At 48.7% G+C, this 21,636-nt stretch overlaps 9 protein-coding genes across 9 annotated transcripts; 3 read left to right on the top strand and 6 right to left on the bottom strand.

Moving 5' to 3' along the window:
• Positions 1–38: 38 nt before the first annotated feature.
• Positions 39–2,002, bottom strand: N7466_011624 (nucleobase cation symporter-1 family protein; the record flags this gene model as incomplete). The annotated part of the gene is made up of 5 exons (XM_057171013.1): positions 39–575; positions 630–1,354; positions 1,411–1,660; positions 1,726–1,796; positions 1,903–2,002. 5 exons carry the CDS (start codon positions 2,000–2,002, stop codon positions 39–41), a joined length of 1,683 nt encoding a protein of 560 aa, XP_057015734.1.
• A 959-nt stretch (positions 2,003–2,961) lies between these two features.
• Positions 2,962–3,622, bottom strand: N7466_011625 (MICOS complex subunit MIC10; the record flags this gene model as incomplete). The annotated part of the gene is made up of 3 exons (XM_057171014.1): positions 2,962–3,011; positions 3,270–3,420; positions 3,548–3,622. 3 exons carry the CDS (start codon positions 3,620–3,622, stop codon positions 2,962–2,964), a joined length of 276 nt encoding a protein of 91 aa, XP_057015735.1.
• Positions 3,623–3,885: 263 nt separating this feature from the next.
• Positions 3,886–8,386, top strand: N7466_011626 (ribosome biogenesis protein URB2; the record flags this gene model as incomplete). Its single annotated transcript, XM_057171015.1, has 2 exons — positions 3,886–3,903; positions 3,959–8,386. 2 exons carry the CDS (start codon positions 3,886–3,888, stop codon positions 8,384–8,386), a joined length of 4,446 nt encoding a protein of 1,481 aa, XP_057015736.1.
• Positions 8,387–9,212: 826 nt separating this feature from the next.
• Positions 9,213–10,839, bottom strand: N7466_011627 (copper fist DNA-binding domain-containing protein; the record flags this gene model as incomplete). The annotated part of the gene is made up of 3 exons (XM_057171016.1): positions 9,213–10,519; positions 10,574–10,743; positions 10,805–10,839. 3 exons carry the CDS (start codon positions 10,837–10,839, stop codon positions 9,213–9,215), a joined length of 1,512 nt encoding a protein of 503 aa, XP_057015737.1.
• Positions 10,840–11,966: 1,127 nt separating this feature from the next.
• Positions 11,967–12,972, top strand: N7466_011628 (putative mitochondrial outer membrane protein (Sam35); the record flags this gene model as incomplete). Its single annotated transcript, XM_057171017.1, has 3 exons — positions 11,967–12,203; positions 12,266–12,505; positions 12,577–12,972. The coding sequence occupies 3 exons, from the start codon at positions 11,967–11,969 to the stop codon at positions 12,970–12,972; spliced, it is 873 nt and encodes a 290-aa protein (XP_057015738.1).
• Positions 12,973–13,099: 127 nt separating this feature from the next.
• On the bottom strand, positions 13,100–14,098 carry N7466_011629 (class I SAM-dependent DNA methyltransferase; the record flags this gene model as incomplete). The annotated part of the gene is made up of 2 exons (XM_057171018.1): positions 13,100–13,873; positions 13,979–14,098. The coding sequence occupies 2 exons, from the start codon at positions 14,096–14,098 to the stop codon at positions 13,100–13,102; spliced, it is 894 nt and encodes a 297-aa protein (XP_057015739.1).
• Positions 14,099–15,827: 1,729 nt separating this feature from the next.
• Positions 15,828–16,864, bottom strand: N7466_011630 (cell division control protein 14; the record flags this gene model as incomplete). Its single annotated transcript, XM_057171019.1, has 2 exons — positions 15,828–16,453; positions 16,615–16,864. 2 exons carry the CDS (start codon positions 16,862–16,864, stop codon positions 15,828–15,830), a joined length of 876 nt encoding a protein of 291 aa, XP_057015740.1.
• Positions 16,865–17,958: 1,094 nt separating this feature from the next.
• On the top strand, positions 17,959–19,110 carry N7466_011631 (FPP/GGPP synthase family protein; the record flags this gene model as incomplete). Its single annotated transcript, XM_057171020.1, has 1 exon — positions 17,959–19,110. One exon carries the CDS (start codon positions 17,959–17,961, stop codon positions 19,108–19,110), a length of 1,152 nt encoding a protein of 383 aa, XP_057015741.1.
• A 627-nt stretch (positions 19,111–19,737) lies between these two features.
• On the bottom strand, positions 19,738–20,715 carry N7466_011632 (Smr domain-containing protein; the record flags this gene model as incomplete). The annotated part of the gene is made up of 4 exons (XM_057171021.1): positions 19,738–20,083; positions 20,158–20,408; positions 20,507–20,607; positions 20,682–20,715. 4 exons carry the CDS (start codon positions 20,713–20,715, stop codon positions 19,738–19,740), a joined length of 732 nt encoding a protein of 243 aa, XP_057015742.1.
• Between the last annotated feature and the right edge of the window lie 921 nt (positions 20,716–21,636).

Here is a 21,636-nt window from a genome sequence, read left to right on the forward strand (position 1 = left end):
AACTGACCAACGCTCCAATCATCGCAGGGTATTTCATATCAGAGCTTTCTCGAGGCAGAACTTAGCCCTTTCTGGTCATCAGAGGGTAGCGAATCCGAGATAGATCGCCGCTCTTCATAACCAGTTGTGTTTTCTCCATCAATAACCTCCTGTCCGTATGCAAAGGAGACATCTTCATAATCGATGTCGACTTCATTCCACTTATCACTGGTTGCAGGAATAGGGAAGAAATAACAAAGGATCCAATAGGCGCCACCAGAAACAATGAAGCCAGAGAAATAGTTGATGTTGTAGATGTATTGCGCACCAATGGGAACTTTGGGGCCGACTTGGCCAACAAAACCAACGATATTGATGAGGATACCGCAGAAGTATGCGGTATAGGCACGCCAAGAAAAGCCATAGGTGTAGTAGTATGGGTCTGTCGTGCGGGCACTGTAAAGACCTTTAATGTCTAGGTAACCACGTCGGACAACGTAATAATCGCAAATCATAGGTCCGGCGATAGCGGACAGGAAGAGAGAGTAAGCTGAAAGGTAGGTGGTGAACTCGCTAGAGCCGGTGACAAGTTTCCACTAGAAGAACCGTTAGAAATGTTTATGGTGACTTAAGCATTGCTCAGAACATACCGGGCACATTGCCAGACTAATAGCTGCGCAGATATAACTTCCGCGTCGAATGTTCAAATACCGGGGCATCAATGCTGTCAAGTCGGTTCCGGCAGAGACAGAGTTGGCGGAGATATTGGTCCCCAATTGAGCCAGGGTGAAACCGAGGGCAATGATGAAAATTCCGAAGCGCTGTCCCGAGCTCGCTCCATCCAGGAACATGTCTAGCAGAGTGAGAGGGCTCCAAACCTCGGTGCCATAAATAACGGATGCTGAAGAAGAAACGATAATACCGATAAACGATGTGATTCCAAATCCGATCGGAATTGTGAAAAGCTGAGACCAGAGAGCATCTTTTGGCGTACGGGCGAATCTCGAGAAATCCGGATCGTTCATAATCAGGGCTGCAAAGTTACCAATGCAAGTCATGATTCCTGTGACCACCTGCCATGCCAGCGTACTTCCATGGACTGTGTTGGGCTGCTTGATAATAGGTCCGATGCCGTGAGCCCTTGAGATGGCCCATGCAAAGAAAGCGATAGCAGCAATCGGCGAATAGATTGCCTTGACGGTGAACAGATGGCGCACCTTGTGTACGGGGAACCACAAAGCCGGAAGGGAACCAAGCCAAAAGAGGAAGAAGCTGACAAAGTCCTTGGTTGTTACACCAGCCCCGGATGGCATTGTGTTAGGTAGATTTTTGTAGCTGGGCCAGATGGCGGAGATCATCACGGTCACACACTCGCCTATATCGAGCGTTAGAAAAATACCATGGTAGATATCGGGAAGAGAAACGGCGTACCTCCAATGTAACCTTGCACACCATACCAAATAATAGCCATGACAACTCGGTTAATCACCGGCCAAAATGAGCCCCAAATTCCAAAGGATGCTCGAACAGTGACTGGGAAAGATGTATGATAGACGGCGCCAATGCGACCGGTCAAGCAGACGAACATGGCGGCAATAAAATATCCAATCCAGACACAAATCCATGCCTGCCACCACGAAAGTCCCGCAATGATCATTGAGGACGAAATCATCCATGTGTTCTGGATGTTTCGTATTAGAGGTAATTCGATATGTTCGGCCTTGGTTCGAGCGTTCTGGGACTCACAATATTCAGCGAGTCAGCAATCCAAAATGCGACATAGTTCAACCATGTCCATTGGCGACGTTCAGGTTCCACTATAAGGTAAGAACAATTTTTGGTCAGTTGGACTCATTTTGAATAGGTCAAAGACACCCCAAAAAATATTGCACAGCCAAAAGTACTGTACTTGGACGATCTTACCTGGACGCAGATCATCATTCGTTAACATCAACTGGGCATTGGTGAGCCCTGGCTCATGAGCCACAGCCAATTTATCAAGAGCCCATCTAATCCTATCCATAATGCCAAATTGTTCCGCAATGTAAAATGCAAACAGCAAGCGACTTGGGAAAGGATTCAACCCAGGGTATTACCTGGGATAGATGTACAGAAAAAAAATGGCGAGAAAAAAAAAAGTGACGATCTGGATTACATGTGGAAGGAGACGCTATGATATAATGAATTCCAGGGAACCTTGCAACATCATGATTCACGCGATAGAAAGCCTGGCATCCTGGGCACTCTTTTTCCCTGAAGCGATAAGGGTGGACTGGGAGTAATCCTATCCGGGATGATCATCGACGCCTGGACCCGCCATGTGCGATATGATTCCCCGGGTTGGTCTGTGGCAGGGGGTTTGAGCACCTGGGGCGTATATGCCTATCATTTTGCATTACGCCTGCTCATGACGCTCGAATAAGACCAACGTTATCAATGATAAGCGGGTGCGAACGGGGCTCCACTTTCTCCGCAAGCAGCATGACCTGGTTGCTGATTGGTTGGGGGCGTATCTAATCATGGGGAATGAAAGATTAGTTAAATGTGGATTTTCGTCTTTGACTCGATGGCATCGAGTAATGGGTTTGGTCACGTGTGATATTTGTTGATACCAATCTTTTAAGCCATATACTTCGGAAACTTCGTATCTTCTATCAATTGATATCTTACTATGCTTCCATGACTTATACCATGGCTACAGCTTACGATCCCATTCAAACCTGCCTCTAGCCATTCTCTTGGAACTACGTGCAAGAAAACTTCGGAACTCGGAAAACAGGATCCATTGAACTGACACATATAAAGCTCAAACGGCAAAAGAAAAGAAAGAAAAACGCCTATGCCGAAGCAAAGGACACTGACTGACTGGTCACAATTCTGGATATCGATCTAGGATTTTTGTTTTATCTCTAAAGAAACCCGGCACCGATCTCCCTTCTTCTGTACAGTATCGTACACGATGGAGAAACATACAGCAAATGTTTAGCGGCGCAGAGCATCAGTGATGGATGAGCCACCGCGGCGGAAGGAAGCTAAATCAGCAGTTAGCTTATCTGAAAGTTCAAGGGCGGTTTTGTAAGCTTCCAAAGCTCCCCCAGGACCGGCACTGCCGTTCACACACGATCAGCAGATTCCATTTGTAGCTTTAACAGCTGGGAATCAACCAAACAACGGCTAGCCTGCTCTTTTTTCTCCCAAAAGAAAAAGCCATCTCCCGCAAGATCCGACAGTCCAGTCCTTGGGTCAACACCCATCGCGAAGCTAAACTCAAAACAATTGTGTAAACATACCATCAGACTCCTCCCAGGCGCGACCGGCACCGAAGCCAAGACCAACCCAAGCGGGCCAAGCTCTCCGCTTGAAAAGGAGCACTGAGAAGACAACACCGAAGGAAAGGCCGAGGGAAGACTTGATGATCATCGAAGAGATGGCACGATCCCACTAAACATTTGCAATTTCACAATTAGCCCACATTTCTCCAGTCCAAGCTTCCAATTGCAAGTTCCTTTCATTATGGGCAAGCAAATGAAATTTCAAGAAAGGTAGCATATCCATAAATTGTATATACCTTCTCGTTAAGCAAAGCCTCGCTGACGGGCTTGGTGGCCCGCGCGACCGGCCGGGACTCGCTGGAATCGGCCATTGTGAAGATTCTGGAGAACCATGGGTTAGTTTCGAGTCATCCTTTTTGTTTAAGCCAAACCAAGTACGTACATAGAAGAGAAAAGGGGAATTGAAGAGGGTAGATGGGGTCGTAAGAGGAGAGTGCAAGGAGTCGGGAGTTCACGAGGAAGATCGGGTCGAAGGCGGTGGGGAATTTCGCCGCGGTTTTTTTTCCGTTTGGATAATCTTTTTTATTTCCTGAGTATACCAACCCCTCCAGTCGACCACCGGTTCGGTTTCACGATGCCTTCACTCGTGGAGGTAAGCTCTTCCTTCTCAAGATATGTATTATCAGTTCATTGATAGCTAATAAAAGATGCATCAGCGCCCGCGATCGTCGCAAGAGGCGCTCCTCCGTCTCGAAAAAGGTAGCGCTTCTCCGAGTACCCAACTACACGAAGCGGCACAGATTCTAGGATTAGACCTTTCGTTGTGTGAAAGTCATCCAGAGACACACCGAGATGGCAAAATTGAAATTAAGCCTACTCCAAAGGAGGAGTGGGTTCTACGATGGTTGCTGAAGAGACTGAGAACGGGGAAGAACTACCGCGTGGATCCTGCATCATTCCTGCTACTGCGACAGCTGATCGACCAAATTTCACCGAAAAATATGGCGACCATCATGAAGGACCAGAAATTTTTATCAATCATTTGCGAGACGATTGCGGACCTGGAGGCCGACATCTATGCGACAGTGGGGAATTTGGATTCTGACTCTAGCCATACTCTGTCTGGCTCTCCCTCTACAGACGAGCAGCATGGAACTCAGGGTATGAAACGGAAGAGAGACAGTGCAGAGAACGATCCAGATGCTATGGATATCGACAGCCCGCCGCAGAACTCCGCCTCATGCTTCCTCACATTCATTCGCGCGCTGGACTGTCTGCATGGAGTCGTGACTCTCGCCCAACGAACGATCAGTACGGATGAGATTGCCAACTCCCACCTCAAACTCGCTTTGCGAGGCGATCCGGACATTATTTCGTTGTTGCTGGGTAGAGCGTTCCAGCTGGCTGCTGTAGCTATCGCCCAATTCACTCGCGCGGGTAAAACGACCGATCTTCAACACTTGCTTTACGTTTTCCCGGCAATTCTCGAGCTTTGGGAATCGAGGTCTCTTCGCCAGGACGATACGGATAATAAAATCAGCAACGATTGCTTTGCGAAACACAGCTTTTCCCACGCTCTCAGGCTTCAACTCTGCCTGCGGAACGTAAAGCTCGATACCGATGAGAGAGCATACTTACTGCATGCGGTTGAAAGAATCATTGCCCTTCATGTGCTTCTCCCAGTACGAGCAGCATTCTTTGAACGAGGTGGGTCTGGCATCGATTACTCGAAGGATGAACCCGACTGGAGTGCCGTTCAGCCAGTGACTGCCGCGCTCAGACCCATTATCCGCGAGCAATCCAGTGTTCAAGATACGGCCGAGAAATTGAAAGATGGATCTTTCCACGCTCTTTGGCAGTCAATTGAGCTTCTTCCTGAGCTGTTCGATAATGCTGTGCGAGCGGTTCCAAGGGATGATTTCAGACGCCAAACCCATGAAGCTCCGTGGCTTGAAACTTTGTTTGTGGCCATAGCAGAGCTGGCATACTCTTCCTCCCAGGAGGATGATCCCGAAAACTTTTCTTCTCGATTTGTCTCCGTACTGGAGCAGCTCCTCAGGGTGGCTCTTGAGCGAAATGTTGGCCTGTCTCTTCACACTGTCCTCACTCACGCGGGCTACACTGGTCTATTAGAGGAAGGACTAGAGAAAGTCCAGTGGACTGTCACTTCTTTGGTGATCAGCCTTGGGGTTGATGTCTTCCTACCCAACTCCGGATTGCGCGATACTCGCAAGTTTCTCGACGCTTTGCTCAGCAAGATCCTTCTCGAATGGCGTAGCGGGGCCACCAGCGGGTCTGAAAACTATGATATTATCAAGAATGAGATTGCGCTTCCTTTGTTGCGTGGTTTCGCAGCGGCAAGAGATTTGTCATCGTTCTTGGAGGTGTGGCATAATCAGCTAGTCATTATCGAGGAAGCCCGATCTCAAGACAAGACTCTACCCATGTTTTCTGTCTGGGAAGACGATGACCTATGCAATGCGTTCAGTGAAGTGATCCGAACAAGTCTGACTGGCTCAACCCTGGCAACCCATATGCAGACTGCTGTGGAGGAAACAAGGGCTGAAGATGGTAAACTTTCTGATACTCCTCAATCATATGCAAAGATTGTCGTGATGGAGGCCAGCTCCCGCGGGAAAGCACTTGAATTTGCCGACTCGGAGAAAATAATGGCCTCTATCTTAGAGACATTAACCTTAACTCTTTCTTCAAAGCAAACCCTACACTGGCGTTGGCGTTTATGGCGGTTCGTGCGCAATATCTTGCAAAACAATATCCAGTCACCCGACAATGCACTGGGTCAAGCGGCTCAATCTCTGATCGTTGCTGCTTCGAAGACTGTGCATCGCAACCATAAGAACTTGGCCAAGGCCCCTCTTGCCCCGCTAGAGTCATGGGAAGCCTGCAGATTTGCCTTAGTTTCCGCCAAAGGAAAGCTCAATGAGGAGCAGCTTGGTGCCTTTAACGCTATCTCTAAGGACATTACCAGCCTCATCGCCTCTGTGTCGCGTGAAGATGCTCAGAAATCGATGGAGGCACCCTGGAATGGCCACATAAACACTCTCGACTCTGCGACAACCCTGGCTTTGGCCTATGTCTTTGTACTTATTCGGGCCCCAGAAGTATGGGAGCGCATCACAGTGGAACACCGGTCACCTCTTTTCGACCAGCTTCTAAGCCTGGCTGCCGCCCAATACCATTCGACGTCTTTACCTCTAGAGGCCGTGGCTGATAATGCTCGGTTCCTACAGGCATGGTCGAGCATCGTGTGTCACGAGTATCTGCTCAGCGTACCATGTCTTGTGCCTGATCTGGTCCTTCTGCTTAACAAACGCATCGAGCAAGACTCTGCTGATCGTCGCATCTATGTGGAAAGTTTGCAAAGGATTCCAACTGCGTTGATTACTCGCGGTTTGAGAACTGCCCTTCTGGACAAGCTGCACGATGTTCTGGTTCAACAGAACAGCATCCCCGAAGTCACTCTTGGAATTTTGACTATGATGGCGAAGCTGGCCGCCATGCCAAAGTGCGATGCCAACGTCGTTAGCGAATGGGAGCCCATTTGGACAGCCGCCCGAGCCATCTCCCTTGCAGGCACCGAGCTCGATCTTCAGATTATGAAGTCATTCCGAAGCCTATACCGTGCAATTCTTGCCAAGTTGCTGCTTTTCGCAAAGGATGATCAGACTGTCACTTTCAAGAAGTTGTTTGCCAAAGTCTCTAAACAAGCGTCTAAAATGCGACAGATCAACCGTGACTCTGTGTCCTGTTTCCTTTTGCGCCTGACATTGTCAGAACTCTGGGTGCATCGTGCGAAGTTGCAAAAGGCTATCTCTGAAGACGAGCTGGTTTCTTGTCGCCAACGTGTCTTCGAATTAGTGCTGGCTGATATGAAATCTGTCAAAGATCAATGCAGGAAGCAAAAGCTGGAAGAAACCATCACTCTCATCAAGACAATTGATGCTCTCGAAGACTTTGAGGACCTTGCAACAAATCACATCGAAGTGGAGAAGTTCTTGACCAAGATCGAACATTATATGGAGATGTCAGTCGACTCAGAACCATCCCGGTTGATCCGCCGCCGTCTTCTTGCTACCAAGGGGCCTGAGAGAAGTATCACTGAGCCAGTCCTGCAGTGCGCTGAGACGATAACTCTCCAGTCGCTCTATGCTGAAGACCAGCAGCTTTTTATCCGGGCTACCACCGAACGATTCCGTTCCATGACCACTGAACAAGTCACGAAATCAATTCGTGAAATTCGCGAGCTCGGATTGACTGGTCACAACGCTAGCCAACGCATTCTGGTGATTTACCTCGCCATCATCTCACTGCCGGCAGTCGAAGAGAAGGATAGTGATGTCGCACGTGAACTGTCTCTCGTTTGCACAGCTCTGGCAAATGCCATGACCCGCAGCACCTCAATTGAACAATTCTCCTTCGCAGTGGAGAGTCTGGCCCTTCTCCTCCGCATGCAAACCCGTGCCCTCGCTCAGTGCAACATTGACGCCATTCTGGCGGCCATCGCCGCTTCCGCCTCCAAGGTCGGTCCGCATATCTCACCAGAGTACGCTCCCACCATCTTTACTCGCCTCTGTCGCCTCATGGGCATTGTCCTGGGTCTGCAGCGTCTCAAGGTCGGTGGCCGCTTCCATTTGGTTGTCCCTGCCATGCAGCGTCTGATGGCCTGCCTATTCGCACGCTCCCGCAAGCGCACCCGCTCTCCCCGCCCCCAGAATTCCCTCTCTCAGCCTTTCTGGCTCGCTCCGCTCCAAGCGTCGCACACATCCTCCTACACCCGTCTTCTTACGACCCTCAGCGACCCCACAGTGTCCGCCGTGCTCCGGTCCCAGTCCGGTGGCTCGCGTGATGCCCTCGTCGATGAGACTAAGAAGGCGAAGCGCATTGCCGGTCAGCACTTGCAGTATGTCATTATGGAGTATGCGCAGTGCTCGCTGCGTGGATCTCTTCTGCCCGAAGTGAAGAGTGCATTGATGCCAGGCTTGTATGCTGCGCTTGATGTGATGTCGAAGGAGTCGCTGCGTGCGCTCAATGCCGGACTTGATGTCTCTGGAAGAGCTATCTTCAAGTCCCTTCATGAGGACTATGTCAGATTTGGCAAGTGGAATAAGGCTTGATTGTATTTTTGGTTTCTTTTGTGGAGCATTATTTGGTGTATCGATTTTCTTACTGAAGGAGGGTTTTCATATTCTCTTCTGTACAATACTTTTTCTACTCAGACTTTATGATATCCCCGAATGCATATGATTGTTCTGAATTCCTAATGCCACCTAAATTACCACCCATTCGGGGTTGTGTTTCACAAACTTTGGGAACTTTCAATCTATGGAACCCAAAGTGGAGGGAGATGACGACCTTGGCAATAATGACCTTACCCTTGCTCGCCTAGCACTTTCTAGACACTCACCTAGACATCACTGCGATTGACTATAGTGAGAGGCCTGTCTCTTTTGTTTTTCGCGCGCAAGTGAGAGTATGCCAGGGTTGTACCTTGCCAAATAACATTGCCTGGGTAGATTTCAAACACACGTTGCAATGACTGGAGTCACGAAAAACTGCGGCGGTTTGTATTCTTCAACTGTCATGGATTTTTATGTGTCTAATCAATTGGAATGTTCTGCGAGTATCACATAATACTTGCAGCCTTGGAATATGTGCAGTACGCGGCTTCCCCGTAGGTGAGAGTTTACTGATGACTGATCGGTAAAAGAAGATTGGTAATGTGATAAATAAAACATGCTATGAATTAATAATTATAGCCATCTTCTCCTCCCCTTCTCCTTCCTCTTCATTCATTCCTTCTAAAAATTCGGGGTATCAATGTTGTTTATCATAAGTCATACAAAACACAAATCAAAACACGAAAAACAAAAACAAAAACACCACATCCCACGATATGAGACCCCTGGTAGATCTTCAGACCACTCCGGTCAATACCATCGTTCACATATCCGTTGGAACTTGGGAGCCCGGCTCGCCCATCTCGAAATTTGATTGAAAATCAATTTCAAAGTTCCACGGTTGACTGCTGCCGATGGTACTAATCGAAAGCTCGTTGAAAAGCTCCTGCGCTTGAGCGTCTTGGAGTTGGGGGTCTGGCATGCTGGGGTCGATGCCATTGTGGCCTCCGTGAGTGAGGCAACCAAAACATTCGCAGCCATCTCCACACCGGCAGATGCCAGTGGTGTTAGAGCAAGCTGGTACATTTACCGCGTACTCCAGGGTGGCATAGTCAGGCTGAATCAATCCCCCTTCGTTGATTCGTCGCTGACTTCCTCGCTGTCCAGCAGCTTGCATGGAAGGTGGCGATGGTAAATCAAAGAGGTTTTGATTCCCCTGCATAGCACCCATGGGCGACGGGGTATCGGTGCTCTGGAAAGCGTGGTGCTGCGGCGGTGCGACATGTGGCACAGGCGACTGTCCAACGCCGTCGCGAGCTAGGAGAATCCCCATTTCCTGAACGACTTGCCTGGTCGAAGAATTGAATGGATGGGACGAACAGCCAACACACTGGCAGCCAGGGCCGCAGTTACAATCGAGGCGCATTCCTTCATCCGGTGTGCTTGCCAGGGTAGGTTGAGAAGGATAAGAGGCAGGGGGGCCCATGGAAACATATCCACTGAAGTATTGAGGCATATGCATGTTTTGTATGTGGAAGTGAGGAGCGTGAAGGATTGCAGAAAGCTGCTGGGGTTGAGGTGGTGAAGAAAGGTACCTTCCATAGAAGGGTCGTGGTGGAGCAGCGTCTTGAGGGTACCAGTCTGCTTCTGCCCGGGTTGGCAGCATGTATTGCATGTCGTGCATACCGGAATCATTCCACGTGGCAGTATGAGACTGGCGTGCATGGGCATCGTTCGATGCCGCGGGTTGGTGCGAAGGCCTGGATGAACAGCAGCTTCTTCCTGGCTGTGAATCGATTGTGGGCTGACTGGATCCGGATGAAGGCGTTCCTGCCAGCGAAGGGTTGGTCGAGAATGGGTGGTTCCGGTATTGAGAATAACGATCTTGGGGCTGATCGTACTGCGCCACACCGTTCAGGTTGTTGGAAGTCCCGTTTTCCACCTTGAAATGCTCCGGTGTGCTTCTCACTGCTTCCGTATGATTCTCGGACATTTTTTGGGTAACGCTCTTCCGCCGATCAGGCTTTGGCATGTTACCGGACGCAGGGAATGCCATCTGGTCTGATGGTGCGGGGGTGGGAGTGCCAGTTTCAGGTGCCGAACGGACTGGCCGACACAGACAGTCGCTTCCTAGAGACCGAGTCAATGCGGTGATTCTATATGAACGGAAGCAATTTGACTTACCCTTCATGATTTTGACCACAAATGCACGGGTTGTCTTGGTGCAATTTCCGTCACAGACGGTCTCATCGTGGGGACATTTAGTCAAGGGCCTGCCAGCCTTGTGAATCTTGACCATGATACGGTCCCAATGCTCACATTTGGTGGACCGATGTCCGCGAACGCAGGATTCGCTATAATTGTCTTATTATTAGCGAGTATAAATTGTACTTTCCAAAAGCATCCCATGCTTACCAGGCCCATTTTCCGCCCTCCTCATCATGAGGCATATTGGCAAGGGATCCGGCCCCGACCTTAATGCACAAAGATGATTGTAGCCTTGGAATTAAACTTTGCCGGGAGTTGTCTTCGAAAATCGGCTTCAAATTTATATGAGATTCGAAGCGGGGTTCTGTGAGGGCAGATCTTTTGAGTCTTGAACCCGATAGCGGAACGGATCGGCCACCGCGGAAGGATGATACAGACTTTCAATGTTTGTATTTCTTGTGGGCAATCGGGAAAATTCGAGTACGAGTCAAAAACTTGAATCGAGATGAGGCTGGGGTATATAAGTATATCCGATGAAAAGAACTTGAGACAAGACAGAGGCTGAATTTACTACTCAAGTGCTCATTTGGGTAACGGGTTATACATCATTTCGGGTTTCCTTTCACTGAAACACCTCTGACCGCCTTCTTCACCGCCCCATTCACCGCCTTTCCCAATGGAGGCAAAATATTCTCTTTTTCATCAATTGATTGCATCCCTGACCGCCTTTCTCACCGCCCCCTTCACCGCCTTTCCAGATGGAGGCAAAATATTCTCTTTTTTATCAAAACACCCCTGACCGCCTTCTTCACCGCCCCTTTCACCGCCTTTCCTGAAGAAGGCAAAATATTCCCAATCTGGGACTGCTAATAATTAGGTTTATGACTCGCACGTGACTTGATCTGGCTACTAGTATCTTAGGCGTTTCATACGTGCGCCCGAATCCCCGACCGCGCTGCTCACCACCCCCTGAATTCTAACAATAAGTCACGTGTGAGATAGTAACTACTGAAGAGGGGAACGCTCATTGGCAAGCACATGTGACATCGGCACGATGTGCGGTTCGATCTCGCTATTCAAACACCACCAAAGCGCAGCGTAACCAGATACTAAGTCATGTAGAACACCCGTATGGGTCAGACAAGAAGTGTGTGTTCTTTCTAAGGTGCTGAGAACCCTATGTACTTATTGACATGAGCGCCGCTTCTCGGCTGCCAGCTGCCACCGCTTCCTTTACTGTAACGTATTACATAAGATGGTAGGGGCACTACACTACATAACAACTGGTAAGTTACTTTCGTAGCGGGAACTTGGCTAGTACCATATTATGATTGGCTTTCAAGCTTAATTAACACCACCACTTCACACCATGCCTGCGATGGCTACTGAAGGCGTACTGCCTGAACATAATGCGCGTTCCTTTTTCACCATCCCTCCTCCTATCAAGCATCTCTTCGACAAGTTTCCTTTAGCAACTTACCCTGCAAATGAGATTCCGCAAAGGTCTCCATCCCGGCGGCACGATAACCAGCTATTCGTTTTCAGTGAGCCAGCTAATGCGCGTCATGGTCGACCCTCGTTCAACCCCCAATGTCTTAAATGGCAGGTTTGTTTCAACCTTCCCGCACAAGTCCTTAGAGCTGTACTTATCCCCAAATCATCTTCTAGGCCTACTTGAAATTCCTCGGTGTGGACTTTGAGATTACTCCATCGAACAACCATGCATCACCGACAGGCGCCTTGCCTTTCCTTCTTCCAGCTCTCCCTACCAATGCCCCAGATGCGATTCCATCACACAAACTCCAAAAATGGGCGATCGAACAGGTCCACTGCGAGGAGGAGCAGCAATTAAACCTCCGCTTCGAAGTCTACGCCTCTCTCCTGGATCACCGGATACGCAATGCCTGGGTAGGTACCTCGACTATCCTTGGTGGTCATTGCTATAATTAGTGTCACTGCTGACGTCGAACACACAACAGTTGTATATGCTGTACCTTGATAGTGATAACTTTAATGCCGTGGCCCGCCGGCTCTACGTCGTCCCCGCAAGCAGAAACACACTTGTCCGCAGCGCCCTAGGACTCCAGCTCCAAACAGCCGCCCGCGATGAGCTCCTCAAGTCATCCTCATATGTTGACGTCGCAGAGTTGGAAGCAGACGCGGCTAACGCATTCCAGGCACTATCTGCCTTGCTCGGCGACGATGATCACTTTTTCGGCCGACCGAACCCAGGTCTCTTCGATGCCAGCGTATTCGCCTACACACATCTGATCTTGGACGAGGGAATGGGATGGAAGCGAAACCATTTGGCACCATCGCTCCGAGAGCACGCCAATCTTGTACAACACCGTGACAGACTTCTAGGCTTCTTCTAGACTTGTTTTATTATTTACTACCCAGAATCTAACGACCCAAAGAAAGGTCTGAAATCATATCCCCTCAGATTATCGACATCCAGTACTTTTGGTTTCTTTCTCCTTGTTTCTGCTATCTTGCGCCGTACTACAACTTCTTAAAGCATACTCCGAACCATACATTGATCCCAACCCACTTCTTCGCCCGCGCACCCAACACCTCTGCCAGCTGCTCATCTACCGCTCTCTCCAAAACCCCGCTTTCTTCGCTTTCCTCAACCAAGCTTATCACTTGGAATCCCGCTGTTTTTGCTGCCGCTAGCACCTCAATGATAGAGTGACAATAGCTCGTCGGCCGAATCTTAACCCCAGTCTGCGGATCCGTAAACCCAGCCTGACTGATCGCTCCCATATCCGCATGCATATTTGTCACGAGGAAATACGCGCCAGATCTCATAATCCCCGACGCCTTCCCAAAGAATTCCTTCAGCGGGATATGTTCCAACACAAGTGTAGAAATCACTCCCAATGCGCCAGATCCTTGTAAAGAGGGCGGCGCCGCCTGATCTGAACCCGAGCTCAAGAGATCAAAAACATCAAGCGAAACATTCACATCGTCATTCTCAATGGCGGCTGATTGAATGGCCGTTCTCGCAACATCTAACATGCCCGGCGAAGCATCAACGCCCACAACTTCAACCTGCGATGCAAAGGCTGGATCCCGCCGCATGGATAGAGCGCGCAATAGCTGAATGGTATTTCTGCCTGTTCCACAACCCAGATCTACTACCTTCAGTTGTTGATCTGTTATGATCCGCTGTGTTTGGAACTCTATGTTGACGCGTTCCAGGAACCGGGGGAGAAGTGCGCGCATCTCAATGGTGTCGAGTTGTTGTAGAAAGTTGCCGTCTGTATCGTAGACCTATTTATTACAATGCATTAGATTCACTCTGTTTCCAAAGTTGAAATATCCATGTCTAAACTGTCCAAGCTCCAATTGCTGGGGAGTGAAGAGATCTGGACCTACCTCTGCCCATTTATCGTATGCTTCTACTGTGCCAATATACTCCACAGTTTGATCATCCCCACGATCCCCACCCAGGCAGCCGAGCTTTGTAGCTAACATTTCTTGGATCGTCTTTGACATTTTATGTCTGTTCCAAGCCTATCGAGTATCTTTTGTCCAAGAATATTGCCGCACGGCTTGGAAAATTCACAATTGGACCGATTCTTATCAAATCCAAATGTTCCCAGGTTCTGGAAATTCAATGGGACAACGGGGATATATATACTAGTTATGTATACTGAGAAGCTCCACCCCGCACCTCGGCCCTCATCAAATCCCGACATTGACACATTGTGAGTCACCAAGCATCGGAGGTGACTGGATAATCAGTCGCAATATTTGAGAAATTTGAACGAAATGACTTTCAATCAATCAATTGATGTTCAAGTTTTGACCCTACTAGGTAGTTTATACTTCCAAGGTTCCCAGGTTGTACTGGCCTCTTCAAACATTGAATGTTTCCAAGGTTGCTTAGCGGAGCGGCGCAGACCACCAGTTGACGGGAAACAAGACCCCATCCCATCGTTCAATTTCAAAGCCCATTGGAGATAGGGATAAAAACACAGAAACTCGTGGTGGCTCAGTTCTTCGAGCCACTGCAAAACCTCTCCCAGGAATCGTGTCACCAGTTCGTCTCGTGCTTGCACAATATTGTGCCGGCTTTTCTCAAGTGCTCCCAATCACCACTGGCAAGGCAGAAGTTCAATCTAGTCCTTTTCAGGGAAGTATGAGCTATACCGCTATGTATATTAAATATTCATTCCACCTATGCCGACTATGAGCATCTTCGGGCATTATCCTTTATGAACGATTCCGTATTACCCTAGTATCTGGATGAGATAGTTGGTGATACATGGAATGTTTAATCTGTGTATATTTGAAGACATACTAAGACTTGTTGTTGACTTTCGAGGTAATAGTATAATAATAAGGAACGGTTGCCCTGGGATCTCGCACAATAAGTTGCTACTATGGCAGATATAATTTCTTGAGTTTTGAGCCGGTGACAGTCACTTAAAATGTTTTAGCTTGGGCTGTTGTTTGTGAATTCTGGCCTGGAACATCCAACCTTCCAAGTTTGGCTCCAACTTGAATGTTCCATCTTTGCTGCGCTTGAGAAAGCGGAGCACTGCCCAGGGGCTAAAACGGGGCCTTGGACCCTGAATTCCTTAGCCGCACGTTTCAAAAATTGGAATGCGGGGTGGCATCTGAAAAAAATTGGCATAAGAGTGCAAGGGATATTGGAAAAGAGATTCTGTTGATTATTCATTCATGATATTTGGTGAAGTTCTACCTAAGTAAATTGTCACAAAAAAAATTCGTACACGATCGTTCCGCCATCAGAGACAGATAAGGAAAACGGAGACACAAAAAGGTCCAGAGGGAGGTCGACACAATTCCAGAATTGGAGGATGAAAAAAACAAGATGAGAGGAAGAGCAAAAAAGGTGTCAAAGGCAAAGAATCAGAGTAAACATCTGTGGGGCAACATCTGTCGAGTTAAATCAATTTTCCAGGGTTCGGGAGAATAACGTCAAGTCTTATCCACATAACCACGCCGTACCGGACGGGACGTAAAAGGCTCGTGAAGAATCAAACATGAAAGCAGGCTGAAGAAGAGAAGAAAAAAAGCGGGCTGAAGAAGAAAAGAAGAAAAGAAGAGAAGAAGAGAAGAAGAGAAGAAGAAAAAAGGTCGAAGAGAGAGAGGAAGAAAGAGTAAGGTAGGAAAAGAAACATAAAAACCGAAACCGTATCAATGCAGCCATAATGTACCACATGGCGGGCGTTAAACCACCGTGAGTGGTCATTCATCAGTAGACCGTCGCTCCAAAGGGCGCCGTCTCCTTCAAGTCCTCAACCAGGTCCTCAACATTATTCAAGTATCGACCCAGCATCGCCTGTTTTTCATCGGTGGTCCTGGTATCCCTGATCATTTTACCCGCTCTGCCCGGAGAGGTAGGTGAGCTTTGTGACATGGGCCGCGAGGAAATTTTGCTCGGGCTGCGCTGCAGACCCGGTGGACTAGAACGACCGCCCATGGCTGGACTCAGAATTGGGGTCTCGGGCATGAGGTAGAAATACAAGAACTCGACCAGCTTGAGCTTGACCTCGCGCGAGGTGGCACGCTGCTTGAACAGAGACGTCACGGTCAGCAGACCGTCTAGGTCCTCAAATGTGCGTGTGTTGGTCGGACAATCAAGCAAGGCTGTGACGAGTGTGAGCAGTGTTGCAGATTGAATGGCGGGACAATTGATGGGATCGAGGAGGTCGAGGAGGAGGTTCATGTATATCTCGCGGGCGAAGAGTGTGCGGGAGGGTGGGTGGAGGAGAAGTGCGCCTTGAATGAGGTCTAAGGTGCAGACGATGAGCATGTCGTTTGTGCCGTTGCTACCGCGGCCGAGAAGGTGTTCGAGGCAAGAGACCAAGCGCATTGCGACTATATATCACAACGGGGGACATTTTGTTAGTTTTGTGTGGATGATATTGTGGGTGGACCACGTTGTTGATATTGGCTTTTTCTGGGGGAGAGTGCCCATCATATGATTGATCGCACATGAGGTTTGGAACGTGCAGGAAAACGAAAACTAGCAAACGCACCATTCCATTGGAAACCATCTTGAATTTTGTAAAATTCTCGGAAAGCCGGGTCGTCACGTAGTTCGGAGAGGGCCTTGGGTACCGGTTGTGATTCCGTGGTCAAGTAGGATCTTCTCCGATCGGATGTGGATTTCGGCTTGGAGAGGCAGATTTGGGCCAGTAGGCCTTCAACCTGGCGCAAGCCCTTTCGGACTTTGCTAGGCTCGTATGAGCAAAGATAATCGAATGAATGAGCCAGTAGATTCTCCATGGGGGGAAAATGGTAAAAATTGATGAATGAAGAAAAGAAGAAAAAAAAAATGAGCACAAGACGGTGAACAAAAAGAGGCTCAGCTCTACATAAACAAAACCAGCTCAGCTGAGGAAAAAAAGCATCTAGAAAATCGGATTTGCACAAAGTGGTCCGTGTATGCCGATGAGGTCAGTTTTGGGCCCAACTGCCAAAAAGGTAAATAAAGGGTTGGTTGCCCCGGACGACCCCACTATATATTGGTTTTTGGATCTTCCTCACCAACAACTTTGAAGGTTATTTTCTTATGACATGAGATGCTAATACCAAAAAACCGGTTTCCGATCTGGGGTTCATCTATTCTTGTTCTTTTACTTGGCCTAACCAGCCTTAGTCTACTTTCTACTTTCTACTTTCTATGTTCTTGTGCTCTAGACCCGTTTATCTCTGAGGCTCTGATATCATACGTACACCTGTGCATATATAAAAGAAGAAGAAAAACCAGATCAAAGAATGAAATGGTTGCCATAGCAGGGGTTTGCCCTTGGAGTCCCTTGGATCCCTTGCAATAACAATATTAACCATAATCTAGGGCTTTAGTATTGTTTGACGCCAGGGCATTTTCGCTTAACTATTGTTCTCCCCCACTTACGGACAATTGCTGCAAGGTGACTGGTAAAGCGCCCGTGACAATCGCTGACAGATGTGACATGTCTCTTTGTTCCCGTGATGCCCCGTGATAAGCAACCCATGGTTCTCTTTCCCGATCAGGCTTAGCTCGATGTACTCCCCGACCCCCGTTCCGGGCGCGTAATTGCACATGTGGTATCGAGCGGGAATAACTTCGAAAATCAAAGAAGCTCTATCTCTCAAAGAACCTCTCTGACCATAAAAAGGACTCACGGCGGCAGCATGGAATTCATGTATTTTTGTCGATGCCTACCGCAGGCTACTTCTTTTCACTAAATCTCACTAATTTCCCCCAGGTCCTTAGTCGCAATCTGCTTCTTTTCTAAATCTTACTCTTAACCCCGCCGTCGTTAACCCCCTCCCCCTCACTACGTCAGCGATAGCCCCGAAAGGTCCTCCTTTCCTCGATATCACCTCTCAACAACATGAACTTCGAAGCGCCAACCTCCATTCCACCGCGGACTAGCTCTGCAAATGCTACAAATGGCCCCGCAAGCCCCCCGCCCAAGTCCAAGCACCGTCGCAACAAGTCCAGTGTCGATGGCACCAAATACAAAGATGGCACTTGGTCTCCCAAGAATGAGGAAATCCTCATGGGCCCCTACGATTATCTCCAGGCCCACCCAGGAAAGGATATCCGCCGCTCAATGATCGAGGCCTTCAACTCCTACCTCCAAGTCCCACCGGACAGCTTGGCCATCATCACCCGCGTCGTAGCTATGCTGCACACGGCCTCATTGCTGTCAGTTTGGCCCCCAAAACCCCAATCCCAATCCACCCTGTCAACTCACCTCCAACATATGACTGACCCTGGCATTTTTAACTTCAGAATCGATGACGTCGAAGACAATTCCGTCCTCCGCCGCGGCATCCCCGTCGCCCACAACATCTTCGGCACGGCCCAGACAATCAACAGCGCAAACTATGTCTACTTCCTCGCGCTCCAGGAGGTCCAAAAACTCAACAATCCAACCGCCATCAATATCTTCGTAGCCGAGCTCCTGAACCTCCACCGCGGCCAGGGCATGGACCTCTTCTGGCGCGACACGCTCAACTGCCCGACGGAGGACGAATACCTCGAGATGGTGGGCAATAAGACGGGTGGACTGTTTCGGCTTGCGGTGAAGTTGATGCAAGCGGAGAGCGCGACGGGTAAGGACTGTGTCAGCCTTGTGAATGTCTTGGGCCTGATCTTTCAGATCTGTGATGATTATTTGAATCTCTCCAACACCACGTATACGCAGAATAAGGGCATGTGCGAAGATTTGACCGAGGGCAAATTTTCCTTCCCGATCATTCACAGTATTCGCTCGAATCCAGGGAGTCACCAGCTTATTAGTATTCTGAAGCAGAAGACCACTGACGAAGAGGTGAAGCGCTATGCCGTGCAGTATATGCAGAGTACGGGGAGCTTTGAACATTGTCGGACGGTTGTTCAGGGATACCGGGATCAGGCGTTGTTGTTGATTGATGCGATTGATGCTACTCCATGTATCAATGGTGCTGGGGATGGAACTTTGGTGCGCGCCGTTTTGAATAAGATTGTGAATACAACTCTGGAGAGTACAGTGTCTTGAGTGGACCTTTTATACTTGATGGTGAGTGTGCTTTTTTATTATTTTTTCTCGCTGTTTTTGTTTTCTTTTCTTTTTGCTATGTGGATACATACTCTTTCCCCTTGGTGGCAATCTGGATCTTTTGAAAACGGCGATTTACGATGTCATGATAATACCAGAATGCCATTTCATGCGCCTTACCTTGAACTTCCAAGACGTACTTACTAAGCTATTTTCATGTACAAAGGGCTCAACCTTATCCAGCATTGCTAACGTTCTGTCTACCTTGGTCAGTTCGCATAGTAATATGTATGCCGACAGATGGAAGCATCAATCTGAGTAGCCTATCTTATAGAACGAATCCAACATTGAAATTTCCCTTGAGATGTCCAGTATCTTCCAATCGACTGATGTTGGATGGTGTACATAGCTAAATGTTGTTGCTGTGGAGAATGGAGGTCTTCCAAGGTTCAATGTTGTCTCTGGCAACATGTGGACAAATTTTGACTTCTCGACTTTGAACCAAATCCATGTTGAAATGGTTCGCGTAGAATGTAGAATATATTAGAAATCTAAACTCATTGTATCATCATATCTTCCAGCACTGAGGCTATATTTGCTTGAAGATAGCAAAATTTGAACAGATGTCTACATAACCACACAGCAAGCCTTCTCCAGCTTCTGCATAATCTTCGGCAACAAAGCATTAACAGCCTGCTCAAGCTCATCGGGCTGCTGTTGTTGCTGTTGCTGTTGCTGCTGGTGCTGCTGTCCAGGGTACTGCTGGTGCTGTTGTGGTTGTTGGTATTGCGACTGCTGTTGCTGGTGTTGCGGGTACTGAGGCATAACAGCCTCGCCACCAGTCAAGTTCACATAGATACGACCAGAATTCTCCTCAGTGGCATGCTGCAGCCCCAACTCCTCGCAGATCCTCTCGACGCGCGGCTTGATCTTTTGAATATGTCCAGCAGAGTGGTTGCCCTTGCCGACGATACTGTGATAGCAGAAAAGGTCCGTCAGCTTGAATATTTTTTTGAGGGGGGGGAAGGCGATTCGATCCAAACATACACGTGCAAATGGGTCTGACCATGCGCCTTCGCATACTTGATGCGCTCCTCCAGAATCTCCTCCGCCTCCTCAACAAATTGACCGTGCAGATCGATCGTGTCGGCGGCTACGCGCCCACTGGCATTGTTCTCGCGGAAAATGAACTCGGAAGCTTGCTTGTTGTATTCCTCCATTTTGCGCCCGTGCGCCTTGCCCTCCTCGGAGTACTGCTTGGCGCCGGCGCCATCACCGCTCGAGTAGGCTTCCTGGGACTGCGGAGCGAGAACAAAGCCCAGTTAGTCGGGCTGGCTCCATCGTCGCGGGCAAATATGTATGATGGAAAGCGGTGTTAATCAGGGAGGAAAGGTACCTGGTGGAAGCAGTTGCCACGCTTGGTGGCTTCCTGGCGAGCCAGGTCGCGGAGGCGGTCGTACTCGGCCTCGGCGTCGCTGCTCTGTTCGTGGTTGAAGGCTGGGGTTTGGGATTGAGTTAGCTGGTGGTTCGGGTCTGTGTTTGCGATTCTGGACTGGATGGATTGGACGTACCCCGAGGGCCGAGGTGGGACATTTCGTGCGACATGTTGGTTTGGGGATAGGGAATGGTGGGACTCGGGAACTGTTGAACTTGGGCAGGGGTCGCATTTAAAGTGGAGAAATTGGCCAGGGACCCGAAAAATCAAATCAGATCGATTTCGATTTGCGATCGAGTTCGTTCCATGGATTCTGCTTTTTGCTTCCGTGAATTCGATTCGTTTTATTTTGTTTTTTTCCTTTTTCCTTTTTCCTTTGACCGTTGATATTGCAATTGATATTGCAATTGGCATTTTTATGTTGGATCAAACCCCCGTGACGTGCATCAACTGTACACTGCAGTTCTTCATATTGCAACCTTTACAGGTCCGTGTACTCTACTCGGTATTTTTGTCGTCCCCGAGCCGCATACGGAGTACTATACGGAGTAATATAAGACCAACATGGAACATTGTAAATATTTTTATTATATTTTTTATTCTCTAGAAAAAACGACTCATCTGACCGATCTGGGATCTGGGATTCACGTACTAATCCCCGGAGTCGACCTGTTCTTCCTCCATCGGCCGATCCGGAGCCGTGGTCCTGGTGCGGCTGTAAATAGTCTCGACGCTATTGCCAGACTTAGGTGGATGGTGGACCCAATGATTCTCAACATCCACTATAGAAGACGCCAGGCTCCTAATCTGGAGCGTTGAAGCGACCACGTGGAAAGTTCGGAGAAATATAATAGATTAAAAAAAGGGTTTCAACAATGGTCATTATGGAAGTACGGAGTATACTACTAGCAGATCTACCCTTTATCCCAAGTGCTTAACAGTGAATTATAGGCAGAGTGTGTTGTCGGTACCTACTAGGTATTTTAGCGCTTGAAGTTGACGCTTGCCTTTGTATGATTCTCATGCAGCCTGTGGAGTTATCCAGGGCCAAGGTCAAAGCCCGCTCCGGATTGAGCGGGTAAATGCGTCGT

The sequence above is a fragment of the Penicillium verhagenii genome, assembly GCF_028828195.1.
Source record: "Penicillium verhagenii strain IBT 33310 chromosome Unknown utg000013l_segment0_segment0, whole genome shotgun sequence".
Classification (NCBI taxonomy): Eukaryota; Fungi; Ascomycota; class Eurotiomycetes; order Eurotiales; family Aspergillaceae; genus Penicillium; species Penicillium verhagenii.